The sequence below is a fragment of the Dromiciops gliroides genome, chromosome 2 (assembly GCF_019393635.1).
Source record: "Dromiciops gliroides isolate mDroGli1 chromosome 2, mDroGli1.pri, whole genome shotgun sequence".
In the NCBI taxonomy this organism is placed as follows: domain Eukaryota; kingdom Metazoa; phylum Chordata; class Mammalia; order Microbiotheria; family Microbiotheriidae; genus Dromiciops; species Dromiciops gliroides.
In genome coordinates, this window is record NC_057862.1 from 151,471,435 (window position 1) to 151,495,474 (window position 24,040).

The 24,040-nt window shown below is 37.4% G+C and overlaps 1 protein-coding gene across 1 annotated transcript in view; it reads right to left on the minus strand.

The window, feature by feature from the left end:
* AAGAB (alpha and gamma adaptin binding protein) overlaps positions 1-24,040 on the minus strand; it is a 64,960-nt gene that overhangs the window by 25,215 nt on the left and 15,705 nt on the right. The window contains exons 2-5 of the mRNA XM_043983515.1: positions 19,088-19,278; positions 18,851-18,947; positions 18,339-18,428; positions 10,708-10,791 (exon numbers count right to left, since the gene is read on the minus strand). Of these exons, the coding sequence (XP_043839450.1) occupies positions 10,708-10,791; positions 18,339-18,428; positions 18,851-18,947; positions 19,088-19,278 (462 nt within the window). The remainder of the gene's footprint in view (positions 1-10,707; positions 10,792-18,338; positions 18,429-18,850; positions 18,948-19,087; positions 19,279-24,040) is intronic.

Sequence of the window (24,040 nt, forward strand, 5' to 3'; positions counted from 1 at the left end):
GATGCTGACATTCTAGCAGAGGGATAAGACATCTATATGAATAGCTATCATACAAAATGATGCATGATAAGTATATCTGAGAGGTAGTGCATGCTTTCTGTTTGAAGTTTAGGTATAGGATAAAAGCAATATTTACTTATATAAACCTTTTATTCTGTATGTCTAAGCCAATGAGAATTAAGTGTCTATGACATATTTAAATTTAAGTTGTAGCTCTTTTTAATCTTTTATAAATTAGAGAAATATTACTTTCTTTTTCAATTCAATTTGATTTTCAGCTCCAAATCGTCTCCCTCCTCCTCTCCTTCTTGACCATTGGGAAAGCAAGAAAAACAATACCTACTAGAAATGTGTAGACCAGAAAAAAATAATTTTCATATTAGTCATGTTCTCTGCCCCCCCTACACACACACCTCTCTCAATCTGAACTCTGAGTCCATCATCTCTCTATCAAGATGTGGATATCATCTTTCATCATGAGCTCTCTATAACTGTAATTTGTCATTCACTGTATTTATAAATTCATAAATCTTTTTTTTTTATTTTTAATTTTTTTTAGTGAGGCAATTGGGGTTAAGTGACTTGCCCAGGGTCACACAGTTAGTAATTGTTAAGTGTCTGAGGACGGATTTGAACTCAGGTCCTCCTGACTCCAGGGCCGGTGCTCTATCCACTGCGCCACCTAGCTGCCCCGTTCATAAATCTTTTAAAGTTGTTTTTTACAATATTGTTATCATATAAATTGTTCTCCTGATCCTGTTCACTTCCCGATATTCCCCAGTTTTTCTGAAATCATTCATCATTTCTTGGAGCACAGCAGTATTCCATTGCATTCATATGCCATAACTTGTTCAGCTAGTCCCCACATAATGGAAATCCCCACAGTTTTTAATTCTTTACCACCACAAAAAGAGCTGATACAAATATTTTTGTACATATGGGTCCCTTTCCTCTTTTTAAAAAAATCTTTTTCTGGGTTAGAAACATAGAAGTGGTATTGCTGGATCAAAGATTATGTACAATTTAATGGCTTTGGAGGCATAGTTTCAAATTGCTTTCCAGAATGGTCAAACCAAACTATACTAATTTCAAAGCCTTACATTTCAATTTTTTTGCAGTGGACATTAGCCTAGAATATCAAGAATGCATACCTACAACATCTTATAAAATCTGCCAAAGTCATATTTTATCTTTACCTTTACTTGTTGTTCTTATAACTGGAGTTCAAGTTTATCACAATTAAAAAGTCATTCCTTCTCCCTTCCTCTTGCCTCCTTCCCCACCCCATTCCCCTCAGAATTGCCTTTTATAATCTAAAGTTATCTCTGGCATGTTCTTTCTCTAACCCACAAGATAACTATGACCAAACTAAATACTGACCATAACTAAGAAATTTCAGTTGAGATTGAAAAGAGCCTACATTCAAGTTCAATTTTGAATTCTTTAATAAAGTACTCTACCAAAAAAGAATTAACTAGCATTAGATAAACCTATACTTTCACATAAAGAAAAAAAAATCTTATCTTACATTCTATTCTGCCTGGCAACATGAAAAGAAAGAGTGGGATGGTTTTTTTAGATATTAAATCATAAGAGGATAAGACCTAACTAATTCTTTTAAAAAATATTACTCAAAAAGGACAAAATTTGAATGGCACTATTAAAAAAAGGTTTTACTCAAAGCAACAGGCTTAGTTCCCAAGTCTAGATGTATTCATGAAAGTAGGATATAACTTCCTTTCTCTGTTCATCTTATTGAGCAAAGCACATTTGATGATAAGAATGGAGATAAGCCTCTGTCTTTTTTTTAATGCAAGAATATATTTACTTATTTTTAAATTTTTTCCTTTTTGTTATTCAGAATTTGACAAATACTAACATATATGAACATTACAAAGAACAGCAGAAAAAGGGTTGTAGATGAAACTGTAAATTTCTAATTTACAGCTTTCCTTTTTACAGCACATAATAAATTCAAGTCATTAATTCTTTTGTAAATGCATTGCTGTTCTTTGTAAACTGCTTGTCTTTTTTTTTTTTTTTTTTTGGTGAGGCAATTGGGGTTAAGTGATTTGCCCAGGGTCACACAGCTAGTAAGTGTCAAGTGTCTGAGGCTGGATCTGAACTTAGGTCCTCCTGAATCCAAGGCCGGTGCTTTATCCACTGTGCCACTTAGCTGCCCCAAGTCATTAATTCTAAAAATATTTAGTCTGCATCTCCTTTTGACCTATTTTCTGTTCTTTTCAATGCATTTACAAAATTTTAATTGACACTATTTCTTCCCTTGTTTCTTTCTATCTTTCAATGTATAAAATGTATTTTTCCTTTTCCTCTCCATTCCTTTGCCCCCCCACCTCTGTTTTTCACCATTAACACTAGTTATTAAAGTATTTAGAGATGGAAATTTTACCATAAGAATTTTACCAAAATTTACTCCCCAAAGTTTTTTTTTTTTAATGTTGTCTCACTGTCATTTTCTTTTCTGACGTTTAAAAAAGTCAAAAGACATAATTTCTGAGTAATTTATTCTGTCTGTCTTGATACATACTAGGTGTGACCATGAGGCAATAAGGTTCTTCTTTTAAAAAAAAAATCTATTAGAACTTATATATCCAAATAAAAGTTTTCCCCTTTAAGGAAATCACATTATGAGATTATATTTACTGAAAAGATGCCATGATTGCTCAAAATGTTTCTGTAATTCTCTCTTTGAAATTGTCTTCAAAACGTCCTTAATGTAGTGAATTTGTCCCTTTTAAGGGTAAATTTTATTGCTAGAAACCACCCAAAGTCATTTGAAGCCATATCTCATAAATATGGTAGGATCAGAAAAGCTAGACAATAGCATTTTTAGTTTAAGAAAAGGAGTTGATTATAAAACAATGAGGTAGGGGCAGCTAGATGGTGCAGTGGATGGAGCACTGGCCTTGGAGTCAGGAGTACCTGAGTTCAAATCCGGCCTCAGACACTTAACACTTACTAGCTGTGTGACCCTGGGCAAGTCACTTAACCCCAATTGCCTCACTAAAAAAAAAAAAAAAAAAAAATTAAAAAAAAATAAAACAATGAGGTAGAATTTGTGTCTGGATTGTGAAATTGGTTCTAAAGGCAACACCCATTGAAAAGTTCCAAAAATATTTTCAACAATGGCAATAGTTTTGGAATATAGGTATGTAGTATGACAAGGAATAACACACATTTGGATGTATATGTTCTGGCAAACTGGTTTACAAAATCAATCATATTATTTATTTCAGAGATAGATCACCTTTGTCCATTATGCCCTTATTCACCAATACCTTCCTTCTACATAAAAATATCTAACACCTTGTCCCCTTGAAAAAAAATTTTTTTTAATCTACAGATTCATCTTATCTTTTGCATCTGGAGAGTTTAATGAGTAAGATGATACTCTGAAGTTATACAATAGTGGAACTAGAAAGGACTACAGAGAGAGTCAGATCAGCAGTTCTCATAACGCAGTCTTCAAGGGATACCTAGGGTCAAAATTATTTTTTATACAGTAGATAGAACCCCCCAAAACCAAAGTTCTTTGGTGGGGGTGGGCTGGGGATGGGGTAACTTACCTAAGGTTATATAGGAATGCAGTAGAACCAGGACTAGAACCCAGATCTTCTTAACTAAAATCAAATCCTTTCCTATTATATTCCACTGCCTCTTAAAAATTTGATGCTATACTATTTACTATACTTTTTTTTTTTTGCAGGACAATGGGGGTTAAGTGACTTTGCCCAGGGTCACACAGCTAGTAAGTGTCAAGTGTCTGAGGCCGGATTTGAACTCAGGTCCTCCTGAATCTAGGGCTAGTGCTTTATCCACTGCACCACCTAGTTGTCCCTACTATATACTTTTGATTGTGTGTGTGAAATCAGCACCTTCTCTGTCACTTAAGAATCTTATTTGCCAGGGCCACTGAGAGGTTAAATATCTTGCCCAGGACCAGTTGTCTATAATGACCAAGCTTGGCCTGGAAGGAAATGAGAAAATACACTTTCCTCCATTCACTGGAAAGGTGGCCGACTACGGTGGTGAGATACTATATATACTGCCAAAATAGGATGATGTGTTGATTAACTTTGCAGAACTTCCTTTTTTTTTCTTCTCTTCTATTTTATTCTTTGTTATAAGGGATGGATTGGGGAGGGAAATAGTTGGAAATGAAAGTGATAGAAAAAAGATATCTTTTTTTTTTAAAATCACATTTCTCTTTAAAATTAAAAACAACAACAACAAAGTATGTTGCAGCTATTTGTCCTTATACTATCCTTGAAAGGTAAGTCAATAAAATCCTGTATTCTCACTTTTATGAATATTCACTGCCTTGGTTTTGTGACCTTGAATAAGCAATGAGGAAAATATTAGCTTTCTAAAAATGACATTTCTGGGTCAAAGTCCTGGCCTAGGGTCTCTCATATAAGTGAATCAATCCCCTTTTAGAGAATGCTCTCTGGAGAATGATGTTTTGTAAATATAATAGGCTTTAGATTTGGAAGGGGGCTTGGAGTAATCTAATCCAAACATTTCCTTTTCACATATAAAGAAACTGAGGCAAAAAAATAAATAAAATTAAATTTAAAAAAAGAAACTGAGGCCCAGAGAGGGCAAGAGATTTATCTCAAATCTCACAAGTAATAAGTAGCAGAGCTAGGATTCACACCCAGTTCTCATGATTCAAAATAAATCCAGTCCTCTTAAGATACACACCTGATAATTTATTAAAAAATGTTTATTACTGACCACCTACTCTATGTGAGGCACTATGAACAATACAAAGCATAAAATATGATGATGATCAGCAGTAGCAGCAGCAGCTAAAAATGATCACTCACAGCCAAGTGGCCTAACAAAGTACTGCCCAGCAATGATGCCATTGCTGCATTTTTTTTTTGGCTGGGCAATGAGGGTTAAGTGACTTGCCTAGGGTCACACAGCTAGTATGTGTCAAGTGTCTGAAGCAAGATTTGAACTCAGGTCCTCCTGAATCCAGAGCCAGTGCTTTATCCACTGTGCCACCTAGCTGCCCCACTTTGCTGCATTTTAAAAAAGAAGGTGTATTGGTGTCTTTTGTTTTTCATACACCCCCACCTACCCCTACAATAATTTCCTGATATGGCACCCCTCCCCTTGTAACAGGAAAAAAACAAAACAAAAAAACAAAAAAAACAAAACCTTATGCAAAACCACTGTGACCAAATCTGAGCAAGGATTTAATATTCTGCAGCTGTGGTCCTTCCTCTACCTTTCCCTTTGACACATGCATTTTGAAATCGTTAATCTTCTAACTGTAGCTCTGGCCCTACACCTTACCTACCTGTGTGGAGCCATCCCTGGCTGCCCTCAGTCCTAACTGCCCTAGGTTCCTCTGGGAGTCACACCTTCTCTAGACCCCATCTCCTTCTTTGAAAAGGGGAGGCAGTGTCTGAGACCCCTAACATCTGTATCCAGCTAATATCTAATAGCTCTCCCATTTTGATCCCATCTCCAAAACTAGATTATAAATTCCTTGAGGGCAGAAATTATGTCTCAAACCTTTCTTCATAGCACCTAGAATAGGACCTTACACATGGTGGAGGATCAATAAGTGTCTCTGGATTGCACAATAACAGGAATTTACAGCCTTACTCCCTCCTAGGTCAATGTTTTTTTATGACCCAGACGCTTTGTAAAAGCTATTCAGTGAAAACAATTCTCATCATCATAATTATAAAAGACAGGGAACCAAATGTCTGGCTTTCCTGTACAGCCTCTGACCACAAACCATCCCACAGACTCAAATAGTGGTTTGGGTCACTCAATTTAGCAGCTTAGATTTTATCTACATTCCTCCCCTTGAGCAATGGCCAGACTTTCAGGTGAAGGAGGTTTAAGGCAGGAAATCTGAAGGGAAGGTCATACTGTGGGTAAGCTAATGCAAAGAGTGTCTCTTCAAAAGTGCAGTCGAGTTGTAAAGGGAGGTCTAACTTGGGTCCATTTCCTAGACCATTAGTAATAATCTGTTTATTGCACAGTGGAAACTCAGGCAGAATTCTCAAGAAGTCTGACCTTTACAATGTACACAATGATATCTAGAGATTTCCTCCTGTAAAGAACTGAGCATGTGACTGTGTCATTTGGCTTGTGAAATTTTACCAATTGGGAGAGCCACAGGGCATAAGAACTAAGGCTTTACAAGGTGCCACCAAAGTGATCTCTCTGCCAGAAAGATCTTATTTCCTTCTGGAGAAAGACTTGTTTACCTACAAATGCAGAGCCTGTCTTGCTCTTACAGAGGGAATGGAGCAATGTGCATTTGAGAAGAGATGAAATTCTAGTACTTGAATTAAATAGGAAAATAATTACTTGTGGCTCCAAAAAAAATAATAATGTAAAACTATACATTGTAAGACCTATCATCACTCATTAGTAATATACATATATTTCTTACATTAACCATTCAACTGGCTTATCTATACTTTGGATTAAATGCAGGGACAAAAGGATGAAGTCAGTCTGGCTTTATGAACACCATTCCAGGCAAGCTTTCTTAAAGGAAGAGTTTATTTAAAGGAAATAAGCTAATTAACTTAAAGTCTCTCTGATCTGATAATCACCCCCAAATCAGTCTCTTTAAACAGCAGGTCTGAGTGGTTTCAAAAGTCTTTGAAATCATTAGGGTCTTCTGGGCATTCCTAGGCACATCATTTGGCTTCATTGTGTTCACTTCTCCATGCATAGAATTACAGATCTATAGTAGAACTAAAAAGGACATGAGGCTGTCTGATCCATCTCCCTCATTGTAGATATGAGAAAAGTGAAAACAGGGAGGTTAAGGGACTTGCCCATACAGCTAATAACTGTGAAGTCCTGAGTTCTGCCACTTCCTTTCTCTGGGCCCTAGCTTCTCCATCTTTTGCAGGAGGGATTTAGACTGGATGTTTTCCATTAAACATCCCTTTAAATACTAATCTCTTGCAAGCAAAAGTGATCTTCCTGGATCAATTTAGTTATAGGATCAGAGAATTTAGACCTAGAAGCCGGATCCCTGTAAAACATGGTGCATGGAAGGGGGAATATTTCACAGAGAACAGTGTGGGTTAGATGAATGAAAAAGCATTTCTTACATGCAAAGTATACAAATAGAAAAGCAAAACAGGCTGGGCCTGACTATCAGGGATCAATGAGTTGTCAAGGATTTCCTGAGGGAAGGATATTACCTATATATAACCTATTTCAACAAGAAGAGGCATAAGAATTAATAGCCCTAATAGTTAAGAAACCCAGAAGAACATTGGGCAATGGGACTGATGGATGTTGTCTTTGGTTTGACTGGAAAGGGTTTCAGACCCTTGCTCCTAGAGCCACCATTCTACCATAGGGTTCATTCCCAACTACTCTGAGGTAGGAGCCATTTCTGGACAGCAGAGGAGCTTCTCTGTGGATGGAACTGAGTTTTATATACAATCTTCCCACCCAAATCTTTTCATTTTAGTTACATGATCGAGTCCCTTGATCTCCTGGGACTAAGAAGAAGAGAAAAAAGGAAAAGAAAGAAGTTTGATTCAAATACACTGGAAAGAAATCCTCTAATCTTACAAGTGACTTTTCTTGCTGTGACTGATTTCTTAGCATGATCTAGTGGCCTTAACTTCGGGATTCCAGTCTGCTCAAATACTACCAAGCAAGCCCTTTCTCTCACTCTTCTCTATATGAGGTAACAAATGGCTCAACAACAAAACAGGGGACTCCACAATCACACCTGGATGTGAAATCAGAAGCAGGAGAGGGAGATGGGAGAAAGGGGCCAGAGAAAGGGCAGAATAAAGTTGAAGCTCCAAGATTCAACCAAAGGCACAATGCCACTCGGCGGCAGAACCAGGCCTGGATGACCGTGGGGCATAAGGCTCTTCAGGAGACAAATAAAGGACACTGCTTAAAGAATGAAATAATGGGGGGCAGCTAGGTGGCACAGTGGATAAAGCACTGGCCCAGGATTCAGGGGTTCAAATCCTGAGTTCAAATATGACCTCAGACACTTGACACTTACTAGCTGTGTGACTCTGGGCAAGTCATTTAACCCCCATTGCCCTGCAAAAAAAAAAAAAAAAAAAGCAAAGAATGAAATAATGACTTAAATTTCTGGGGGAATGGTACTAAAAACGGGATATACTATAACCTAAATTTTTTTTCAGGCCTGTATTTTACATATAGGTGATATATAAAGAGATAGGAGCAAAGGAAAAAAATCTAGGGGAAAAAACTAGCCAGTAGGCCTAGCTTCTAATGAATCAGGCTGGCCTCTCCCTTAAACCACAAATCCTCATTCAGGGAATATGTAATTGGTCTTTGGGTCTTACTAAACATATATTTTACTTGGTGGCAAAGTAAAGGAGAAGGAGAGTAGGCAGGAAGCCACTTTGTCTCTAAGTTTTGAATTAACTCTAAATATTCTGATTTAGCACTACTTTCCTTTTCAATAGTAATTAAGGTCTCAATAAACTGCAAAGACTGAAAACTCAAATTCTTATTATTTTCAGCGCTACCTGAGAAGGCAATTCAGTTTTCAAAGGCTGTAACAGAACTGGAATCTTGTATGTCAGCCTGGTCCTTGCCTAAACTGGTTTTACAAGGCTCTAGAACCTACATATTTTCCCAGACTATGCAAAGTTAAAGATTTCTATGAAGTTACTTAAGTACATGTTCCTTGATTGGTCATATAATTATTAATGCAAAAAGAATAGTCACATTAAGAAATGGAGCATTTTAGGAGAAAACACAATTTTATCTTCAAAACTGTTGTTGTTTTTAAAAAGACTCAGGACCTCAAAGATTCACACTGCACTTAAAAATAAATGGGTTAAAAAAAAAAGTAGATGGAAGCTAATCCAGTGTTCTAATCTTACAGAACACAAACGCAACTAAAAACTAGAAAAGCTTATCAAGGAAGCTAGCACTCCTCCATATAAAGAAAGACTGATCCAGGCTCATTTCATTTTCGATTCAGATACACTTCCATTGTGCCAGACAGAACTTTTTAACAATTTCAGAAGACAGAAGAGACCTTGGGCACATTGTCATCCTGTGTAAAAGTTCAGCTGAAGAAACCTCAGTTTGATTTTACCTTGAAGCGACTGAAGAATAAGGCAAAACACTCTTTATTTCTACAACCAGAAGCAGTTCTTGGGATGTGGGGCAGACATTTTTTCAAAACTAAAAGAGATGATCCCCTTTTATAAATTTACCAAGGGTTTCCAGTGCAAAGGAAAATGATTTCTCTTCCTGTCTGGTGTTTACTGGCAGCACAAAATATGTTTAAAGGCAACTCGGTGTTAGACTAAAAAAGTCACTAGAGTACTATGGGAAAAGACCACAATAGGACTAAAAGTGGAGGCCAGTACGCCCCAGACAAGGCAGGAACTTCTAACTTCCAAAATCTCTCTAATCATCCCTTTCTCTCCATCTCTACTGAAACTACCTTAGGCCAGGGCTTCTCTGGCTCCCTCCAAGACTCCCCTAGCAGTATTGGGATTGTGCTTCTAGCCTCCCTACTCTACTTCATCTCAAAGTACTGCCAGCTTCAGCTTCTTAAAACAATCATTGCATGTCACCACTCAGCTCCAAAACTTCTCAATACCTTGCTCTCCCCTTAAGGACAGGGTCCAAAGATTCTGACATTCAAGGCTTTCCGAATTCTCATCTTTACCTGCCGCAGCATGAAACTTCAACTCTACAGAGGCAAGTCTACTCTGTTCCCCAAACAGATTAGGCTCTTTCTTGATGCCAAGACTTTGCTTAATCTCTTTACCCTTCATTTCAACCTTTCAAAATTCTATCAACTCCATGGTAAGAAACAATAAACAAGAAGATTTGGAAGAAATAAGGATAGGTGTGTATAAACTAACACAGAGAGAACAAAGCAGAATCAAGAGAAAAATGGATGCAATAACTACAATAAAATATAAACAAAAAACACTAAAATGCAATTCAATTTAGATTAAATACAATGAACAATCTTGGTCACAGCAAATAGACAATGCATTACTTCCCTCCTCTTAAATAGGAGAAGGACTAAAGGCATGGAGCATAGCATATGCCATCAGAGTCAGGTACTTTATCAGTTTGGTTTTGTTTGACTTTGTTACAAGGGAAGATTCAATGTGGAAGGGGGAAAGGATATTGGCAAAAGACTGTGATTAGGAAAAAAAAAAAGATAAAAAAACCCCTACAAAACTTCATCTATTCTCCAAAGTCCAGCTCCAGATGTCTGGGAAGCATTCCCTGACTGTTCCAGCCCATACTGATCATTTCTTCTTCTCTTAACTATTTCACTCATAGTCAATTACCTTTTGTTTTTGAATTTAGTTTATATCATGCTATACTGTTACTCAATTGGTTATATTTATGCCTTGTCTCCTCAGACTATAATGCTTCTAGAGTACTGAGACCTCTTTCACATTTTTCTGGTTTCTCCTTCAGGGCCTTGCACAGACCTATGAACATTAGTGTTCAAGAAATATTTGCTGAATGAACAAACAATTATACACGTGCAAAGCTCTTAGAAATGCTACTTTCGTCTTTTCCCCAACTGGGGACCAGAGTTGAACCAAACTCTCTCTTATCCAAACAGGTTAGAAAAATTAAAACTTACATAATTATTTTAATGGATTAAAAAAATAGAAGATAATGACTCCTTTCAGTGTGTTTACTTACCACTCTTCATTACTACATTAGACCACACGTTGGCATTCAAGGCTTGTATAATTCTCTTTACTCCAGTAGACTCTGGGAAGTCATCTAATTGAAGGGAAGGAAACCACATTTTACTCAAACTGTGTTACATATATAACTAAAGTACTTTACACATGGTAGGTGCTCAGCAAATGTTGACTCTATAAGTAAATATAATTGGTACTTTTCATCTACTGTCAAGCAAATTTAGAGATTATGACTGACAAGACTATTCTGTAAACTAATCCCCATTAACTCATTCATGTAGTATAGTCATCTCTGAGGCAGTTAGGTGGCTCAGTGGATAGATCGCTGGGTCTGGAGTCAGGTAGACCTGAATTCAAATCTGGTCTCAGACACTTACTAGCTGTATGACCCTGGACAAGTCACTTACCCTCTGTTTGCCTCAATCCACTAGAGAAGAAAATGGCAAACCACTCCAATATTTTTGACAAGAAAACCCCATGAACAGTATGGTCCACAGAAGAATCAGACACAACCGAATGATTAAACCACAATAATCATCTCTACTGGCTCACAATGGACAATGATATTCTATGGAAGACTGCAATCCCCCAGGACTTTGAGATCTTTAGATACTAATGGAGGTAATTATAAGAGTTATCTACAGAGAAAGAGAGACTGAGAGGTCTTTGAAGGTTGGGACTTTGTCCTCCACCCAGTGAGTAAAACTCAGGCATCTAGTATAGTACCATGAATCCAGTAGGTTCTCAGAGAGACAAATGATAAGAGTAATAATAATAACTAACATTTATGTAGCACTTTGAGTATTGCAAAACACTTTACAAATATCTCCTTTTATCCTCTCAACCACCTTAGGAGGTATATATTATCACCCCCATTTTATAGAAGAGGCAACTGAAGCAGATAGATTAAATGACTTATCCAACATCACTTACCTAGTCTGACAATATTTGAGATATTACATTAGTGCTAGGGAACATACTTTAAAAAACAGAACACATCCATAATGGTCTGGTAGCTAGAAATAATGCTGTAAGGAAACTGCTCATTAGACTTGGAGAAGAAAAAAATTCAATTGGTTGGAGCAGGGTGGTGGGCATAGGATTATGATGGTCTTCAAAAAGCTGATAGGCTACCATTTGGAATAGAAAGATTTTTTTTTTTTTCAAAACATCTGTAACACCTTGCTTCTCCCCTTCAGGACAGGGTCTAAAGTGCTGATTCTGGCATTCAAGGCTTTACAAATTCTTATCTTTACCTGTCCCAACATCAAACTCCAACTCCACAGAGGCACATTGCTAGGAAAAGGCAATAATGAAAAGTTCAAAAAGACCCTTTCCTGGAAAAGGGTATTTAGGGCATTTCACAAAATACGAAGCTTATGTCTATTCACTGTAGCTGTGAAATTCATCGAATCCTGGCATTCAAGAAGCTAGAAGTTCAAAAAGATATAGCAGAAAAAAAAAGGCTTAGACTGACCATGCTGAGTAGTTTATACAGGTCTGATAACATCCTCTGCTGACCCACTACAAATATTCCCAGCATTAGGAAGTACTTTCAGACCTAGCAAATATAACAAGGGACCAATACACCAGATGATTAACAAAACAAAACCAGTAAAAATCAGAAACAAAAAGCCAGGGCTGCTTGAAAGCTAAGAGTTGTTTTCACTACTAGGCAGTGGGTTATTATAGTCACAAGAGGCAGGGTATTTCAGCATGTTGTTGAAACTTTGAGGCTGTTTTATACCTATTTCTATAAATGTTTTGAGCAAGTTAATCATTTGTATGTATTTCCTTTAAGGTCTCATGAGTCACAATGAATCAATATCCTATGTTGGGAAGGTAGACAATACAACCACTTAGAAGAACCCTTTAAAAAGCCCCAGCATCCTGGCTGGACGGGACATTCGTCTCATTACTACTGCTTAGTATAGATACAACCTTAACGTCATAATTAAACCAAGCCATCCAAGTCAACCTGTTAAAGAAGCTCTTCTCTTTAGGTGTACGTTACTAAAACTACATAGCTTTCTAAACACAATGGCTACCTAATAATTCAGTTACACACAGAAGATAATCCAGAAAGTTATGACTTTGGTTTCTAATATTAGAGTTGATACCAATTCTAAGTAACTGGGAGCTCAGAGGCTCAGGTAGAAGAAAGATATGGCATAAATTAATTGAGATTAAAAAAGAAAATGTCATTTTAAAATAAGAAATGACAAGTGTTGAGTTTTCAGGTCAGTGCAATGAGAAAATTCTAACACACACAAGAAAATTCACATTTTAATAACCGAACATATTCAGGGAGGGTTTAAAAAGGACAAAGAAGGTATCATTTTATTTGTCAATCTCCATCTTCAATATTTTTTAGAAATTAGAGAAAAATGGCCTAGGTCTTTCATTTCAATTTCATACTTGCTCCTATCATTTGACAATATCTTCTTTCTCAAGGAGAGGAACTTTTGGAAAACATCATAATATAAACTGGGGTAGAGAGGGATTCTAGAAACACCTATTTTCATACCAACTTCCTAGAGAACGCTCACGAGATTTGTATGATCCCATACATATTCCTCAGTCTGCTAGTCAATACTCTCTATAACTTAGCCCCAGCTCGCCTCTCCATCCTCATTTCTCACTGCTTCTCTACAAGACCAGCTATTCCAGCCAGACTGGTTTCTTCCTTGTCACCTCCACACCAGGACCATTTTGTTCCTGCCCCTTTGTTTCCACTGCTCCTGTCTATAATCCCCTCCTCCCCACTGGCTTCAATTAAGAACTACCTTTCGGGGTAGCTAGGTGGCGCAGTGGATAGAGCACTGGCCCTGGAGTCAGGAGGACCTGAGTTCAAATCCGGCCTCAGACACTTAACACTTACTAGCTGTGTGACCCTGGGCAAGTCACTTAACCCCAATTGCCTCAGTTTAAAAAAAAAAAAAGAACTACCTTTCTCCAAGTTCAGTTCAACTCCTACCCGCAGCAGGAAGCCTTATTAGACCACTCTAAAAAGAGTACTTCCTGCCCTGAACTCCTAGAGTACTTGTTATCCATACTGCATATCTGGCAATTATCACATTATCTTAGTATCCTGACTAAACTTATAAATGTATTGGTACCTCTTTGTATCACCAGCAACAAAGCACAGTATTTTACATGCAACTGGAACTCAAGAAATGCTTTTAGATGATGATGAAAATACAGATTCTAAAATCTGGTGTTAAGGGCTAAAATTCTAGCTAAACTGTCTAAAATATCTAATGAGTGGTCGCCAATCAATTACAAGCTTTAGCAAGAGTTAGACTTTTAAGCATTTATTAAGGAGAATAAGAATTTGGTAAAGAGAGAGAGAAAGGCCTAGATTCCTATCTATTAAAGGGAGAGCACATTTCTAGCTCCCTTCTCCGCCAGCGTCCTCAGGAAAAAGCGCGAGACTGAGCGCCAGTCTCTTCCTTCCTCCTCCCACTAGTCTGCGTCACTTCCTGATGCCTGGTCTTGCCCTCAAAGACCTTCGCTTCATGGGCAGAACTCTTCTACAGTAAGTATCCAGCAGGTGACGTTATTCCAATCGTTACAGTCCCCCCTGTTGTTCCTCAAGAAACAAAATGTTTCCTTGACGGAACAGTAAAAAGAATATAATAACTATTGCTAACTAATAATATGTGAACAACAATATAGAAAAGGAAGAGAGGAAAGTTTTGTCCAGAGGGGCGATTTTTTTTTTCCTCATGAACCGACACTTTGACATTAGTCTTGCAAAGGGAGGGCCTCTGCAGAGAATACATGTTACAGATGGTGTATATTATAACAGAAAGAGAAAAAAAACAACAAAAACAACAAATCAAAACTGTTCATTTAAAGTCTCTGAAAGTCTTTTCTCAGATGTCCTCTAGGTGTAGTCCTGGAATGGAAGTCTTTTCAGGGGTTGATGTGTGGATGCTGGTAATCAGCCAGGAAAATTTCCTACAAAATTGAGCTTAACACAACTTTAAAATAGCTTTGTCAATAATCAAATCAAACAATGAAAGTTCTCAAAAACATGTCTAAGGGAATTCAGAATCTTAGTTGTTACACATGAAACATATAATAAAACAAAAATTGAAACATTCTTTAAAATTATAGTATTACTATAGTCCCCCCTTATGGAGGGTAATTGAGAAGACAATTGCTGTGATATTAATTTTTTTAAATAATTTTTATCTCTGTTTCATCACTTTTTGCATCATCTGCCTAATTATCCTCATGCCATTATGAGAAATTTAAAATCTAATATAATTAGTAACAGATGTCAAGGCCAAATTCAACACTGTATTTATCATGACACCTGAGATAATTATGGGGGTTACCATAAAAGAACAGAGAAATGATGGGACATGAGCATTCCCACACTTGAGCAATATGTACTGCCCATACAGTATGCCAGGCTTAAAATAGGTGGATGGAATATACGTCCATGCCACCGAACATATTGGAGGAAACTGAGTCAGACTTAATCAGATCCATGGGATTAAGATGTCCATGGCATCAGGCATATAGGAGGGAGCATAGAAGCCAGGTGTAGAAGTGAGATGGGTGGGATGAATACTTCCAGCCATCTGTACAATATTGTGGGGAAAAAGAGAATAAAATATTAAACCAAGAGAATCCAACCTCAACATTTGTCAAAAGCCGTTCCCTCGGCCATACCTTGACTTCATGCATGTCTCCCCTCATGTGACAGTTCAGTGTCTGCTCTTGCATGTATTCCTCTTGTGATTGGATGGCATCTTGGCCAACTGGCATCTGATAACTCAGAATAACGGCAATTAATGTCTTAAATGATAAATTCCCATAATTTAAAATCTCATATGGATTTAAAAATTGAGGATAATAAATGATTGCAAAAAATGTGAATACATCTTGACTCAGAACACAATATATAATTATGCAACAATTTCAAATAATACCCCTTTTTTTTACTTAGTATACAATTACTCTTGTGAAAAATCAGAACATATTTAAATACAAGTTAAAGCACAACAGAATCTCAAAGAAAACTTTTTTTTAAAAAAGAAAACTTTTACAAATGTTCCCCTCTTTTTTTTTTTTTTGGAATATGCTTATCAAAAATAATACTTCTAGAATTAATTTACACTTGCCATGGCAACCAATTTGCCAGGGAAATGCTTTAAAGAGTTTGATCAAATAATCAGTTGAGAAAAATAACAAAAACAAATAACTCAGAATATGGGAGCACAATACTCCTAGAATTAACATTGTATTATGAAATCAAAACCATCTTGCAATGTTTCAAAATTAGAGATGAATAAATAGAAAAAAAATACACATGGAACAATAAAAGACAATGAAATTCAAACTAAGGAAATCTAAATGAGCATGAACTTAATATTAATAAGAGTATTATAAAATATAAACTTGATCACATGACTATAAAAAACTTTTACAAATATTCTCCTTGTTTTAGAAACTAAGTATAAGACACAATCTCAAAAGCATGAAAATCTCTATGAAAATAAACCCATACCATTAATTTCAAAATGTACATGTAATGGCATAGAAATCCTATGTAACCTCTGAACTGACATTAATACTCTGAGTAAAGTTAGAACACTTTTGATTCCGATATCTAAAATCCCCAATACTCATATCAATATCTTGCTGCTTATTTCTACATTTCTGTAAAATATGTACCCTTCCATGGCAAAAGAAGCGGAGTCTTGAACTATGTTGATTGTCATTCTTATTCAGCTTAAGTTTTTCTTCTTTAACCCCTCTATATTGTCTGTCAGGCTTTTCACCATACAAATGCTTTATAAGATTACTAATTAAAGACAAAAGCAGGTTAGCAAAATTATGAACAAAACGAGCATATCTGGAATTTAAAGGGTTTTCTAAGATTGTCTCAAAAGCACAGCCAGGCCGGGGAAGGGCTGAGCCTGAAGCTGCAAATGCAGGTAGAAAAAGTTGAGCATGCGCATCAGATCTCTGGACTTCCCAGGCAGGGGAAGCTATGGGCTTGGCCATAGGAGGAGTAGAGGGTGGGGTCTGGAGAGGAGGGGAGGGACCAGAGCAATTTGAATCAGACTTGATTTTGAACTCAGGCCTGGATTCCTCTTCTCCCACTTTGCCTCTAGGTGCTAGGGGATTAAAAGCTTCTAGAGGGTGGGTCATTGCCTCCAGGCATGCAAAATTAAAGCAACAATTACTGTTAGAACTGGGAAAAGCTGTGGGAATCTCTTCAGGTTTCTCTGAAAAAGCATGGTTGGGAGAGGGAGAGATATTTCCTTGTGTGAGTAAGTTGCTGGCTCTTTTAACAAAAATAAAAAGAAAAATAGAAAATCCACAAAAACAAAGCATTAACATGATCTTATCTCCCATTTGTCTGGTTAAACAGACTAAAATCAAAAATAGGGTAATTAGGGAGTTTAAAAGGTCCATTCGAAAAAATTTAAAGGAAAACACAGCCAGTACGCCAGTACTTGGCAGTTAAAGGGAAAGGGAGGGGAAATTTCTTACCCAACCAGAAGATCAGAAGAAGACTGAAGTTTAGCTTTCCTCTTCGTGGTCAGCCATCTGTTAAGGGCTAAAATTCTAGCTAAACTGTCTAAAATATCTAATGAGTGGTCGCCAATCAATTACAAGCTTTAGCAAGAGTTAGACTTTTAAGCATTTATTAAGGAGAATAAGAATTTGGTAAAGAGAGAGAGAAAGGCCTAGATTCCTATCTATTAAAGGGAGAGCACATTTCTAGCTCCCTTCTCCGCCAGCGTCCTCAGGAAAAAGCGCGAGACTGAGCGCCAGTCTCTTCCTTCCTCCTCCCACTAGTCTGCGTCACTTCCTGATGCCTGGTCTTGCCCTCAAAGACCTTCGCTTCATGGGCAGAACTCTTCTACAGTAAGTATCCAGCAGGTGACGTTATTCCAATCGTTACACTGGTGAATAGCCTTACGTTGTCCCAAACCTACATGCCCTTGCATTCATGGTTTTTACTACAACTTCCTCTAACCAGAGTTACTACCTCAGAGAAACCATGCTACGTCTGTTCCACTCCAAAGATCCAAAAGAACAAATGAATAGGTAGGACAGTCCTAGATCACTGTAGGAATTTATTCCTCAGTTGCTACAAATTGAGACAAGGGGGGGAAAAAAACCTCAGCTCAATAAAACCCATAATGACGAGGCAGATTTCAGCATTTTTTTTTTGTAAAAAGGGTAAGAAAAGGTCCACTCCATGAATTAAGTCTAAACAAGAAAACTTTTTTTTAAAGATGAAAATAACTGACAAAGTCAGGTGAATGGATTATTACTTCTTATAAGTCTTTTAAATAGGTTAAAAACTAAGAAAGCTGGGGCAGATAGGTGGCACAGGTGGATAAAGCACTGGCCATGGATTCAGGAGGACCTGAGTTCAAATCAGGCCTCAGACACTTGACACATATTAGCTGTGTGACCCTGGGCAAGTCACTTAACCTTCACTGCCCCACAAAAAAAAAAAAAAAGAAGAAGAAAGCTTTATGATTTTCATTGTGATTTTTTCCATATGAGAAAAATGTGTTTATATTCTCTCATGTCCCTAGCTTAGATTGTTGTTTTCTACTGAATCAGATGTACATTATAACTACCTACCATCTTCTTCAGGTAATTCCTCTGGACTAAGTTCTACCAACTCAAAGCCATGTTGGATGCACCATTCTTGAGCTTTTGTTCGGTTTACACCTAAAGAAGGAAATAAAAATAATATGTGTATGAAGATAAAACACTAAATGCCACCAAAGTACAGGCTTTGCACCTCTCTAATTTTCTTACTTAATGACAAGTTTTAAAATGAAGAAATTAGAGATACAGATATATATACCTATGGATATAGATCTATACAGATACAAGCATATATGTGTGTGTGTGTGTGTGTATATACATATATATACACACACACATGAAAATAAAGATTTATGAATAAAGTTTTTTAAAGGTTCATTTTCAAATACTCGAGACTTTTCCAAAAAGCCTTTGATTGGCTAGCTAAAACCTGTCAGAAATATTAAGCCTTCAACAAACTATACAGCATTCCAATTTAAGGTAATGCTCATACTCTGCATACCAAGAAACTGGTAAACATGTGTACCACTTTAGTATCTCACCATTTTCAGATACTCTGTCACAAACCAAGATCATAACCTCTGGTAGCCATGCTTCTGCCAATGGAAGCCATGATGAAACACTATCGAGACCAGATTTCTTGGGGAAAATATCAAAAAGTACATGTTAAAAGATAGTTTGCATCAAACCTGCTCCCATCCCATCCCCACCAAAAAATAAAGAACACCAAGTAAGTAAACAAAGTCTCTAATAGGGTCCATGAAAATATAAGTTCTTACTTGTGTGCTGTCAAAGTAAACAATGAATGCCTGGACAGCCTCTGCAATTTCAGCTGTGACAAGAAATCTATTTGGTACCACACACAAATTGATGTCTGCAGAATAGTACTTGTTATCAATAGTCCAGGGGTAAAATCTCACACCATTGTTGGCAGGTGTATCTGCAGCAAGATCTTCTGTTCCAAGAATATCTAAAAATATATATTATATAAAAGTTAATATATAGATTATAAAACCAATAAAAATTATTGCATTTAACTATTACAATTTACAAACTCACTTGGTGTGGAATTAACCAAACTGACGCTTTGGCTGTACCTTTTGTCCATAAATTCCAAAGGGGCTTACATTTTAATGTATGTTCCCAAGTATATCCATAATAAAACGGGAAAGGGCATTAGAGATAATCTAGTCTAAATGAAGATATTATAGCTGAGGAAAGTGAGACAAGAGAGAAATGCAGAAGCTGGTTCAAGTTCACACAGTTAATAAATAGTGATGTCAGGCCATAAATTCAGCTTCCTTGTCTCTAAGTCCAATGCTCTTTTCACTACACTGTCAGCATTAAGAAAACAATGAGTAATAATGGTGAGATGTTATTTAACTTAGTGACTTTTTCACTAACAAGTATTTACAGATGCAACAATAATGATGAACAGACTAGACAGTGACAGGAGGAGAAGTCTTGCAAACAGCCATCTGTTCATTCACCAGGGAGAACAGTGATTTATGCCAGGTGAATAGAAAAGAAAGAACACTAATTTCATTCATTTTACTATCTGGGAACTCAGGGAAGAAAGATGGCTGTAACAATTCTGGTGAGCTTGTAAATATTTTGAACTAATTCACAAACTGCAGTAAGTACAGGGTTAACAATAACTTTACTAAAATAAGTGATCCAGCCACATTCCTTGGGCTAACTGCCTATGTATATGTGTATGTGTATGTGTATGTGTATGTGTATGTGTATGTGTATGTGTATGTGTATGTGTATGTGTATGTGTATGTGTATGTATTTTTTAGCTAATGAAATGTCATGCTATTTCATTTAGATTTACATACATTTACAAGGTTTCTCTGAAAACAACATTTTATTAAAATTTTTGTTTCACAAAGATACTTTAAATAAAATTTTAAATTTTAAATATGCATTTTCTGGCATAGTACAACTGAGAAGATGGAATGAACATTTTCTAACATAACTAAATCCTCTTTCAGAAATACACAGGTGAGGAGGAAATAACTTTTATTGTATTGCCCTTAGGGTAAAGAACCAAGCCTCAACATATATAGTGATATGAGTGATGAATAAATAAATATGGGTGTGGGTTATGGAATGCACAGAAACAGTTTATTTTACCACTAGCTGAATCATTAGAAAAATTATGGTTATAAGATACTAATTTTTTTAGATTGTTACTTCTAACCCATAATGAGCTATGAAAAACTCAGAAAAAACAAAGCACTCTTCAGACTCATAATCTGTGAGACAATCAGAATCAGGACTTAAATTTTGAATCCTAGTGATGAGAACAGGCCCTTAAAAAATCCCAAACATTTTGGTTCATTATCATCATGTGAAAGGATTTGAGGAGAATGAGGAAGAGATGTTGACAATACACTCCAGAAGGAGGCAAGGAATAAATCAAAGGTACATATTCTTTCATTTGCTACATCTGTCATGCTAGTTCACACCATTACCATAAAGGCTGCCCCTGAAAATGAGATCCCTCTGAAAGGACAAAAAATAGACACTAAAAAAATTCTATGAAATTATCATTAGTATATTCATTTACCACTTTTAAAATTTCTAACATCACTGCTCTCTTTATTTTTGCTATTTAACAGTATCATTCTCTTATTCTCACTCCCCACATACATTGTCATTCTCTCTTCTCTGTACTACCAAGTGTGATTTTAGGCCATGCTAAGACTTCACACAAGCCAGAATTTTGCGGGGAGGTGGGGTGGGCGCGGAAGATGGGGTAGGGTGTTAGAGAGGGGACGAGGAAAGGAGTATATTCTACATTCACATTAATACTATCCCACTTATGGCCACTCGCCACACCATCCTCTGGGCTCTCCCACACCTTTTGAATTATGCACTCTGCTACCCAGAATGATAAATTCCTCATTCAGTTAGGAGAAGCAGTAACTAAGGCAGGCCCTTTTGACAGCTGGGTATGTAAAGAGAAACCCACAGAGCTGAAGTGAACTCTCTTGGCCTTAATGCTTCCAGGCTATATCCCTGTATTTTCAAGGAAATGCCCTATTATAGGCAGGCTTCACACCTGGTACACTTGTGTCCTGGAACAATTATTCTGAACAGGGAGCTAATGTTATTCCAATACCAAGGTCAACCAAGCCATCTATCTGTGCTCCTCCAGGACATAGGTTTATTTGTGGTCATTATACGACACCACTGGTATCTCGGGCACAGACACCATTCTTTGCACCAGGTTGGTCTCCTGAGGAAGCTTTTATGTCCATGGTCTTAACCACTGCTTACCTCAGCCCCTACATCAATTATCATCAATGTACTGTAACGGTGAGAAAATGGGGTACGGGTTGGGGTTCTTGGGAATTCCTCTTTAAAGAATTACACCCTCTTGCACACAAAACTTAGTTAGAATAAGGTGGTAGTTTATTGAGGAACAAGGGAAGAAAAGGGTGGGGGGAGGGAAACCATGAAAGAAATCCTTGGACTTTCATGGGGAGATTTGGCATAAAGCACATGGCTCAGAGGTACCAAATCTCCCCGAACAGGAGACTGGAAGGTACTTTTATAGAGGACTGATGGGGGTGGACCATCTGCCAGTGAAAAGTTCCTTTAGTGAGAGAGGACCATCCCCCACTGGTGGTAGCTGGGGGAATTGGGTGAGGAGTGGAGGACTATCCCCCACTGGTAGTGACTAGAGGAATTGGGTGAGGGGTGGCTACGGATCCCTCTTCAGAACGCAAAGGCCGCAGCCACACCCAAATTTATCTCCCCAGGGTAAGGGAGACCAGAATGAAGGGTAGGAATCCCAAACTAGCTCAAACCGATTTGGCTCAGTTTATCTGTCCTTTGGTTTAGTTTCTCAAGGAGAAGATTCCTTGATGTGCCCCAGAGAACTTCTGGGGTGCTCTGCACCCCATGACAGTACCTTGGGTTTTATAGATCATAATGTATCCCTATATTAGAACCCTCTGAACTCTCTTCTTCCTGAGGAAAGGCATAGGGAAAAAAGGCGGTTTGGGGACAATTTTCTATGGTAGATCTATAAAACTGCAGCCCTTTCCATTCCTTTCGTGGGATATCTAGACCAGGAGGCAATCCTGATTAATCTGACTTTGAAAAGCAATTGAAAAGATTTCTAATGAAACTGCTTTGGGCCTCAAGGACCTCCAGGAGTCCCTAGATTCTTTGGCTAATGTAGTAATGGACAATAGGATAGCCTTAGACTATTTACTTGCTTCTGAAGGTGGAATAACATACTTTGTGCTGCATGTATATCATGGCAGACACTGATGGCCAATTGTTCTCCATCCTGGACTTCATGGTTGTTTTCATACTTATAATTTTGATCATTGCATGCATCTTGCTGTATGGACTTTGTATTTGTAACACTGTCACTTCTTTATATGCTTCTAGGATTAAAGCTTTCACTAAAGCCACAGCAATGCCCCTGTGACCCTTGGACTGCACCCACCAAACTTTTCACTTCCTCTCTCTTTAAAGACAGCGACATCTCTACACCCCATTTTTCAGCCTTGAAGAAGCTACAGAAGACAGACCTTTGCCCCTTTCTCTCCAGAAATAAAGAGAGAGGGGAATGTTATGGGAATGCAGTGGGACCCCAAAAAACCTAAAGATCCCAACCCCCCAAGCAATCCTAGAACTCTCCCAGGGGAGGGGCAGCTCTGCCTCCCACCTCAGGAATGGGTGTTGCCCAGTATGTCCCTGGTATACTGATATGCAAGATATGGATGGGTACTTACTGATGCACCATAATTCCAAACCCCCTTCCCCTTCCCCTCCCAGTTCTTTGTAATGCCTTTTCCTCCCTTTTGGCTGGTAAAAATACAAAAGACTAGTCTTCTCTTACTCCAGTGGGACAGTCACCAAGGTGATCTGTTCCCAGGCCATATTTCTCCCTCCTAATAAATCTTTTTATTTTACAAAAAAACCCCAAACAAACAAAAAAACTATATTACCTTAATTATAAGGAAATATTACTTTGCTCATGACAAAATCTCCTAAACTGTCAGTATGTCATGGAAAACTACAACCGTTTCTTCTGAAACAATTCTATTTTGAACTTTATTCCCTCTTCTGCTTTTTTTTTTACTCTTTTTAAAAGCCCTAGTAGGTTCTAAGTGTTGCTATTTTTAAAAATCTGTTTTTTCTCTAAATCCATGGCTATAATTCCTATGACTATCAACAAAAGGTTTAGGCATGCATTGAAAAGGCAGAATTTGGCCTTGCATCTTTAAGAAATTATCTGCTCCTTCTGCTTAATCTCTACCTGAAGTCATAATCTTTTATATGGTGTCAATCAATTCCACAGCAACCAGCTGCAGTGTCCCTCATGGTGGATTATGACAAGTTGAGGTGGGAAATAAGCAGTAGGAACAGATGAGTTATTAAAATCAAAGGTTCTGTTTTCATGTAAATGTCTCAGAGAAAAAAAAAATCCCTGATCAAAGTCTATATTACACTCAATGCTAATTTTCCAAACCCCAAGCAGGTGGCATAGCAATATGTGGTTGTTTTTCTTAGCGATAACTATTGCACCATTGATATACACTTTATAGTATATACATATGGAAGGAAAATTGTCTTAGGTTGGGTTTTAAAAAGTGATCTTTTTATTTAAAGACCCACCCAAATAGAATCAATCTTCATCTGTGCGTGATTTTTTTCAATAACCAGTTAATTCCTTTATTTAGGAAAACCACCTATCCTCTCAG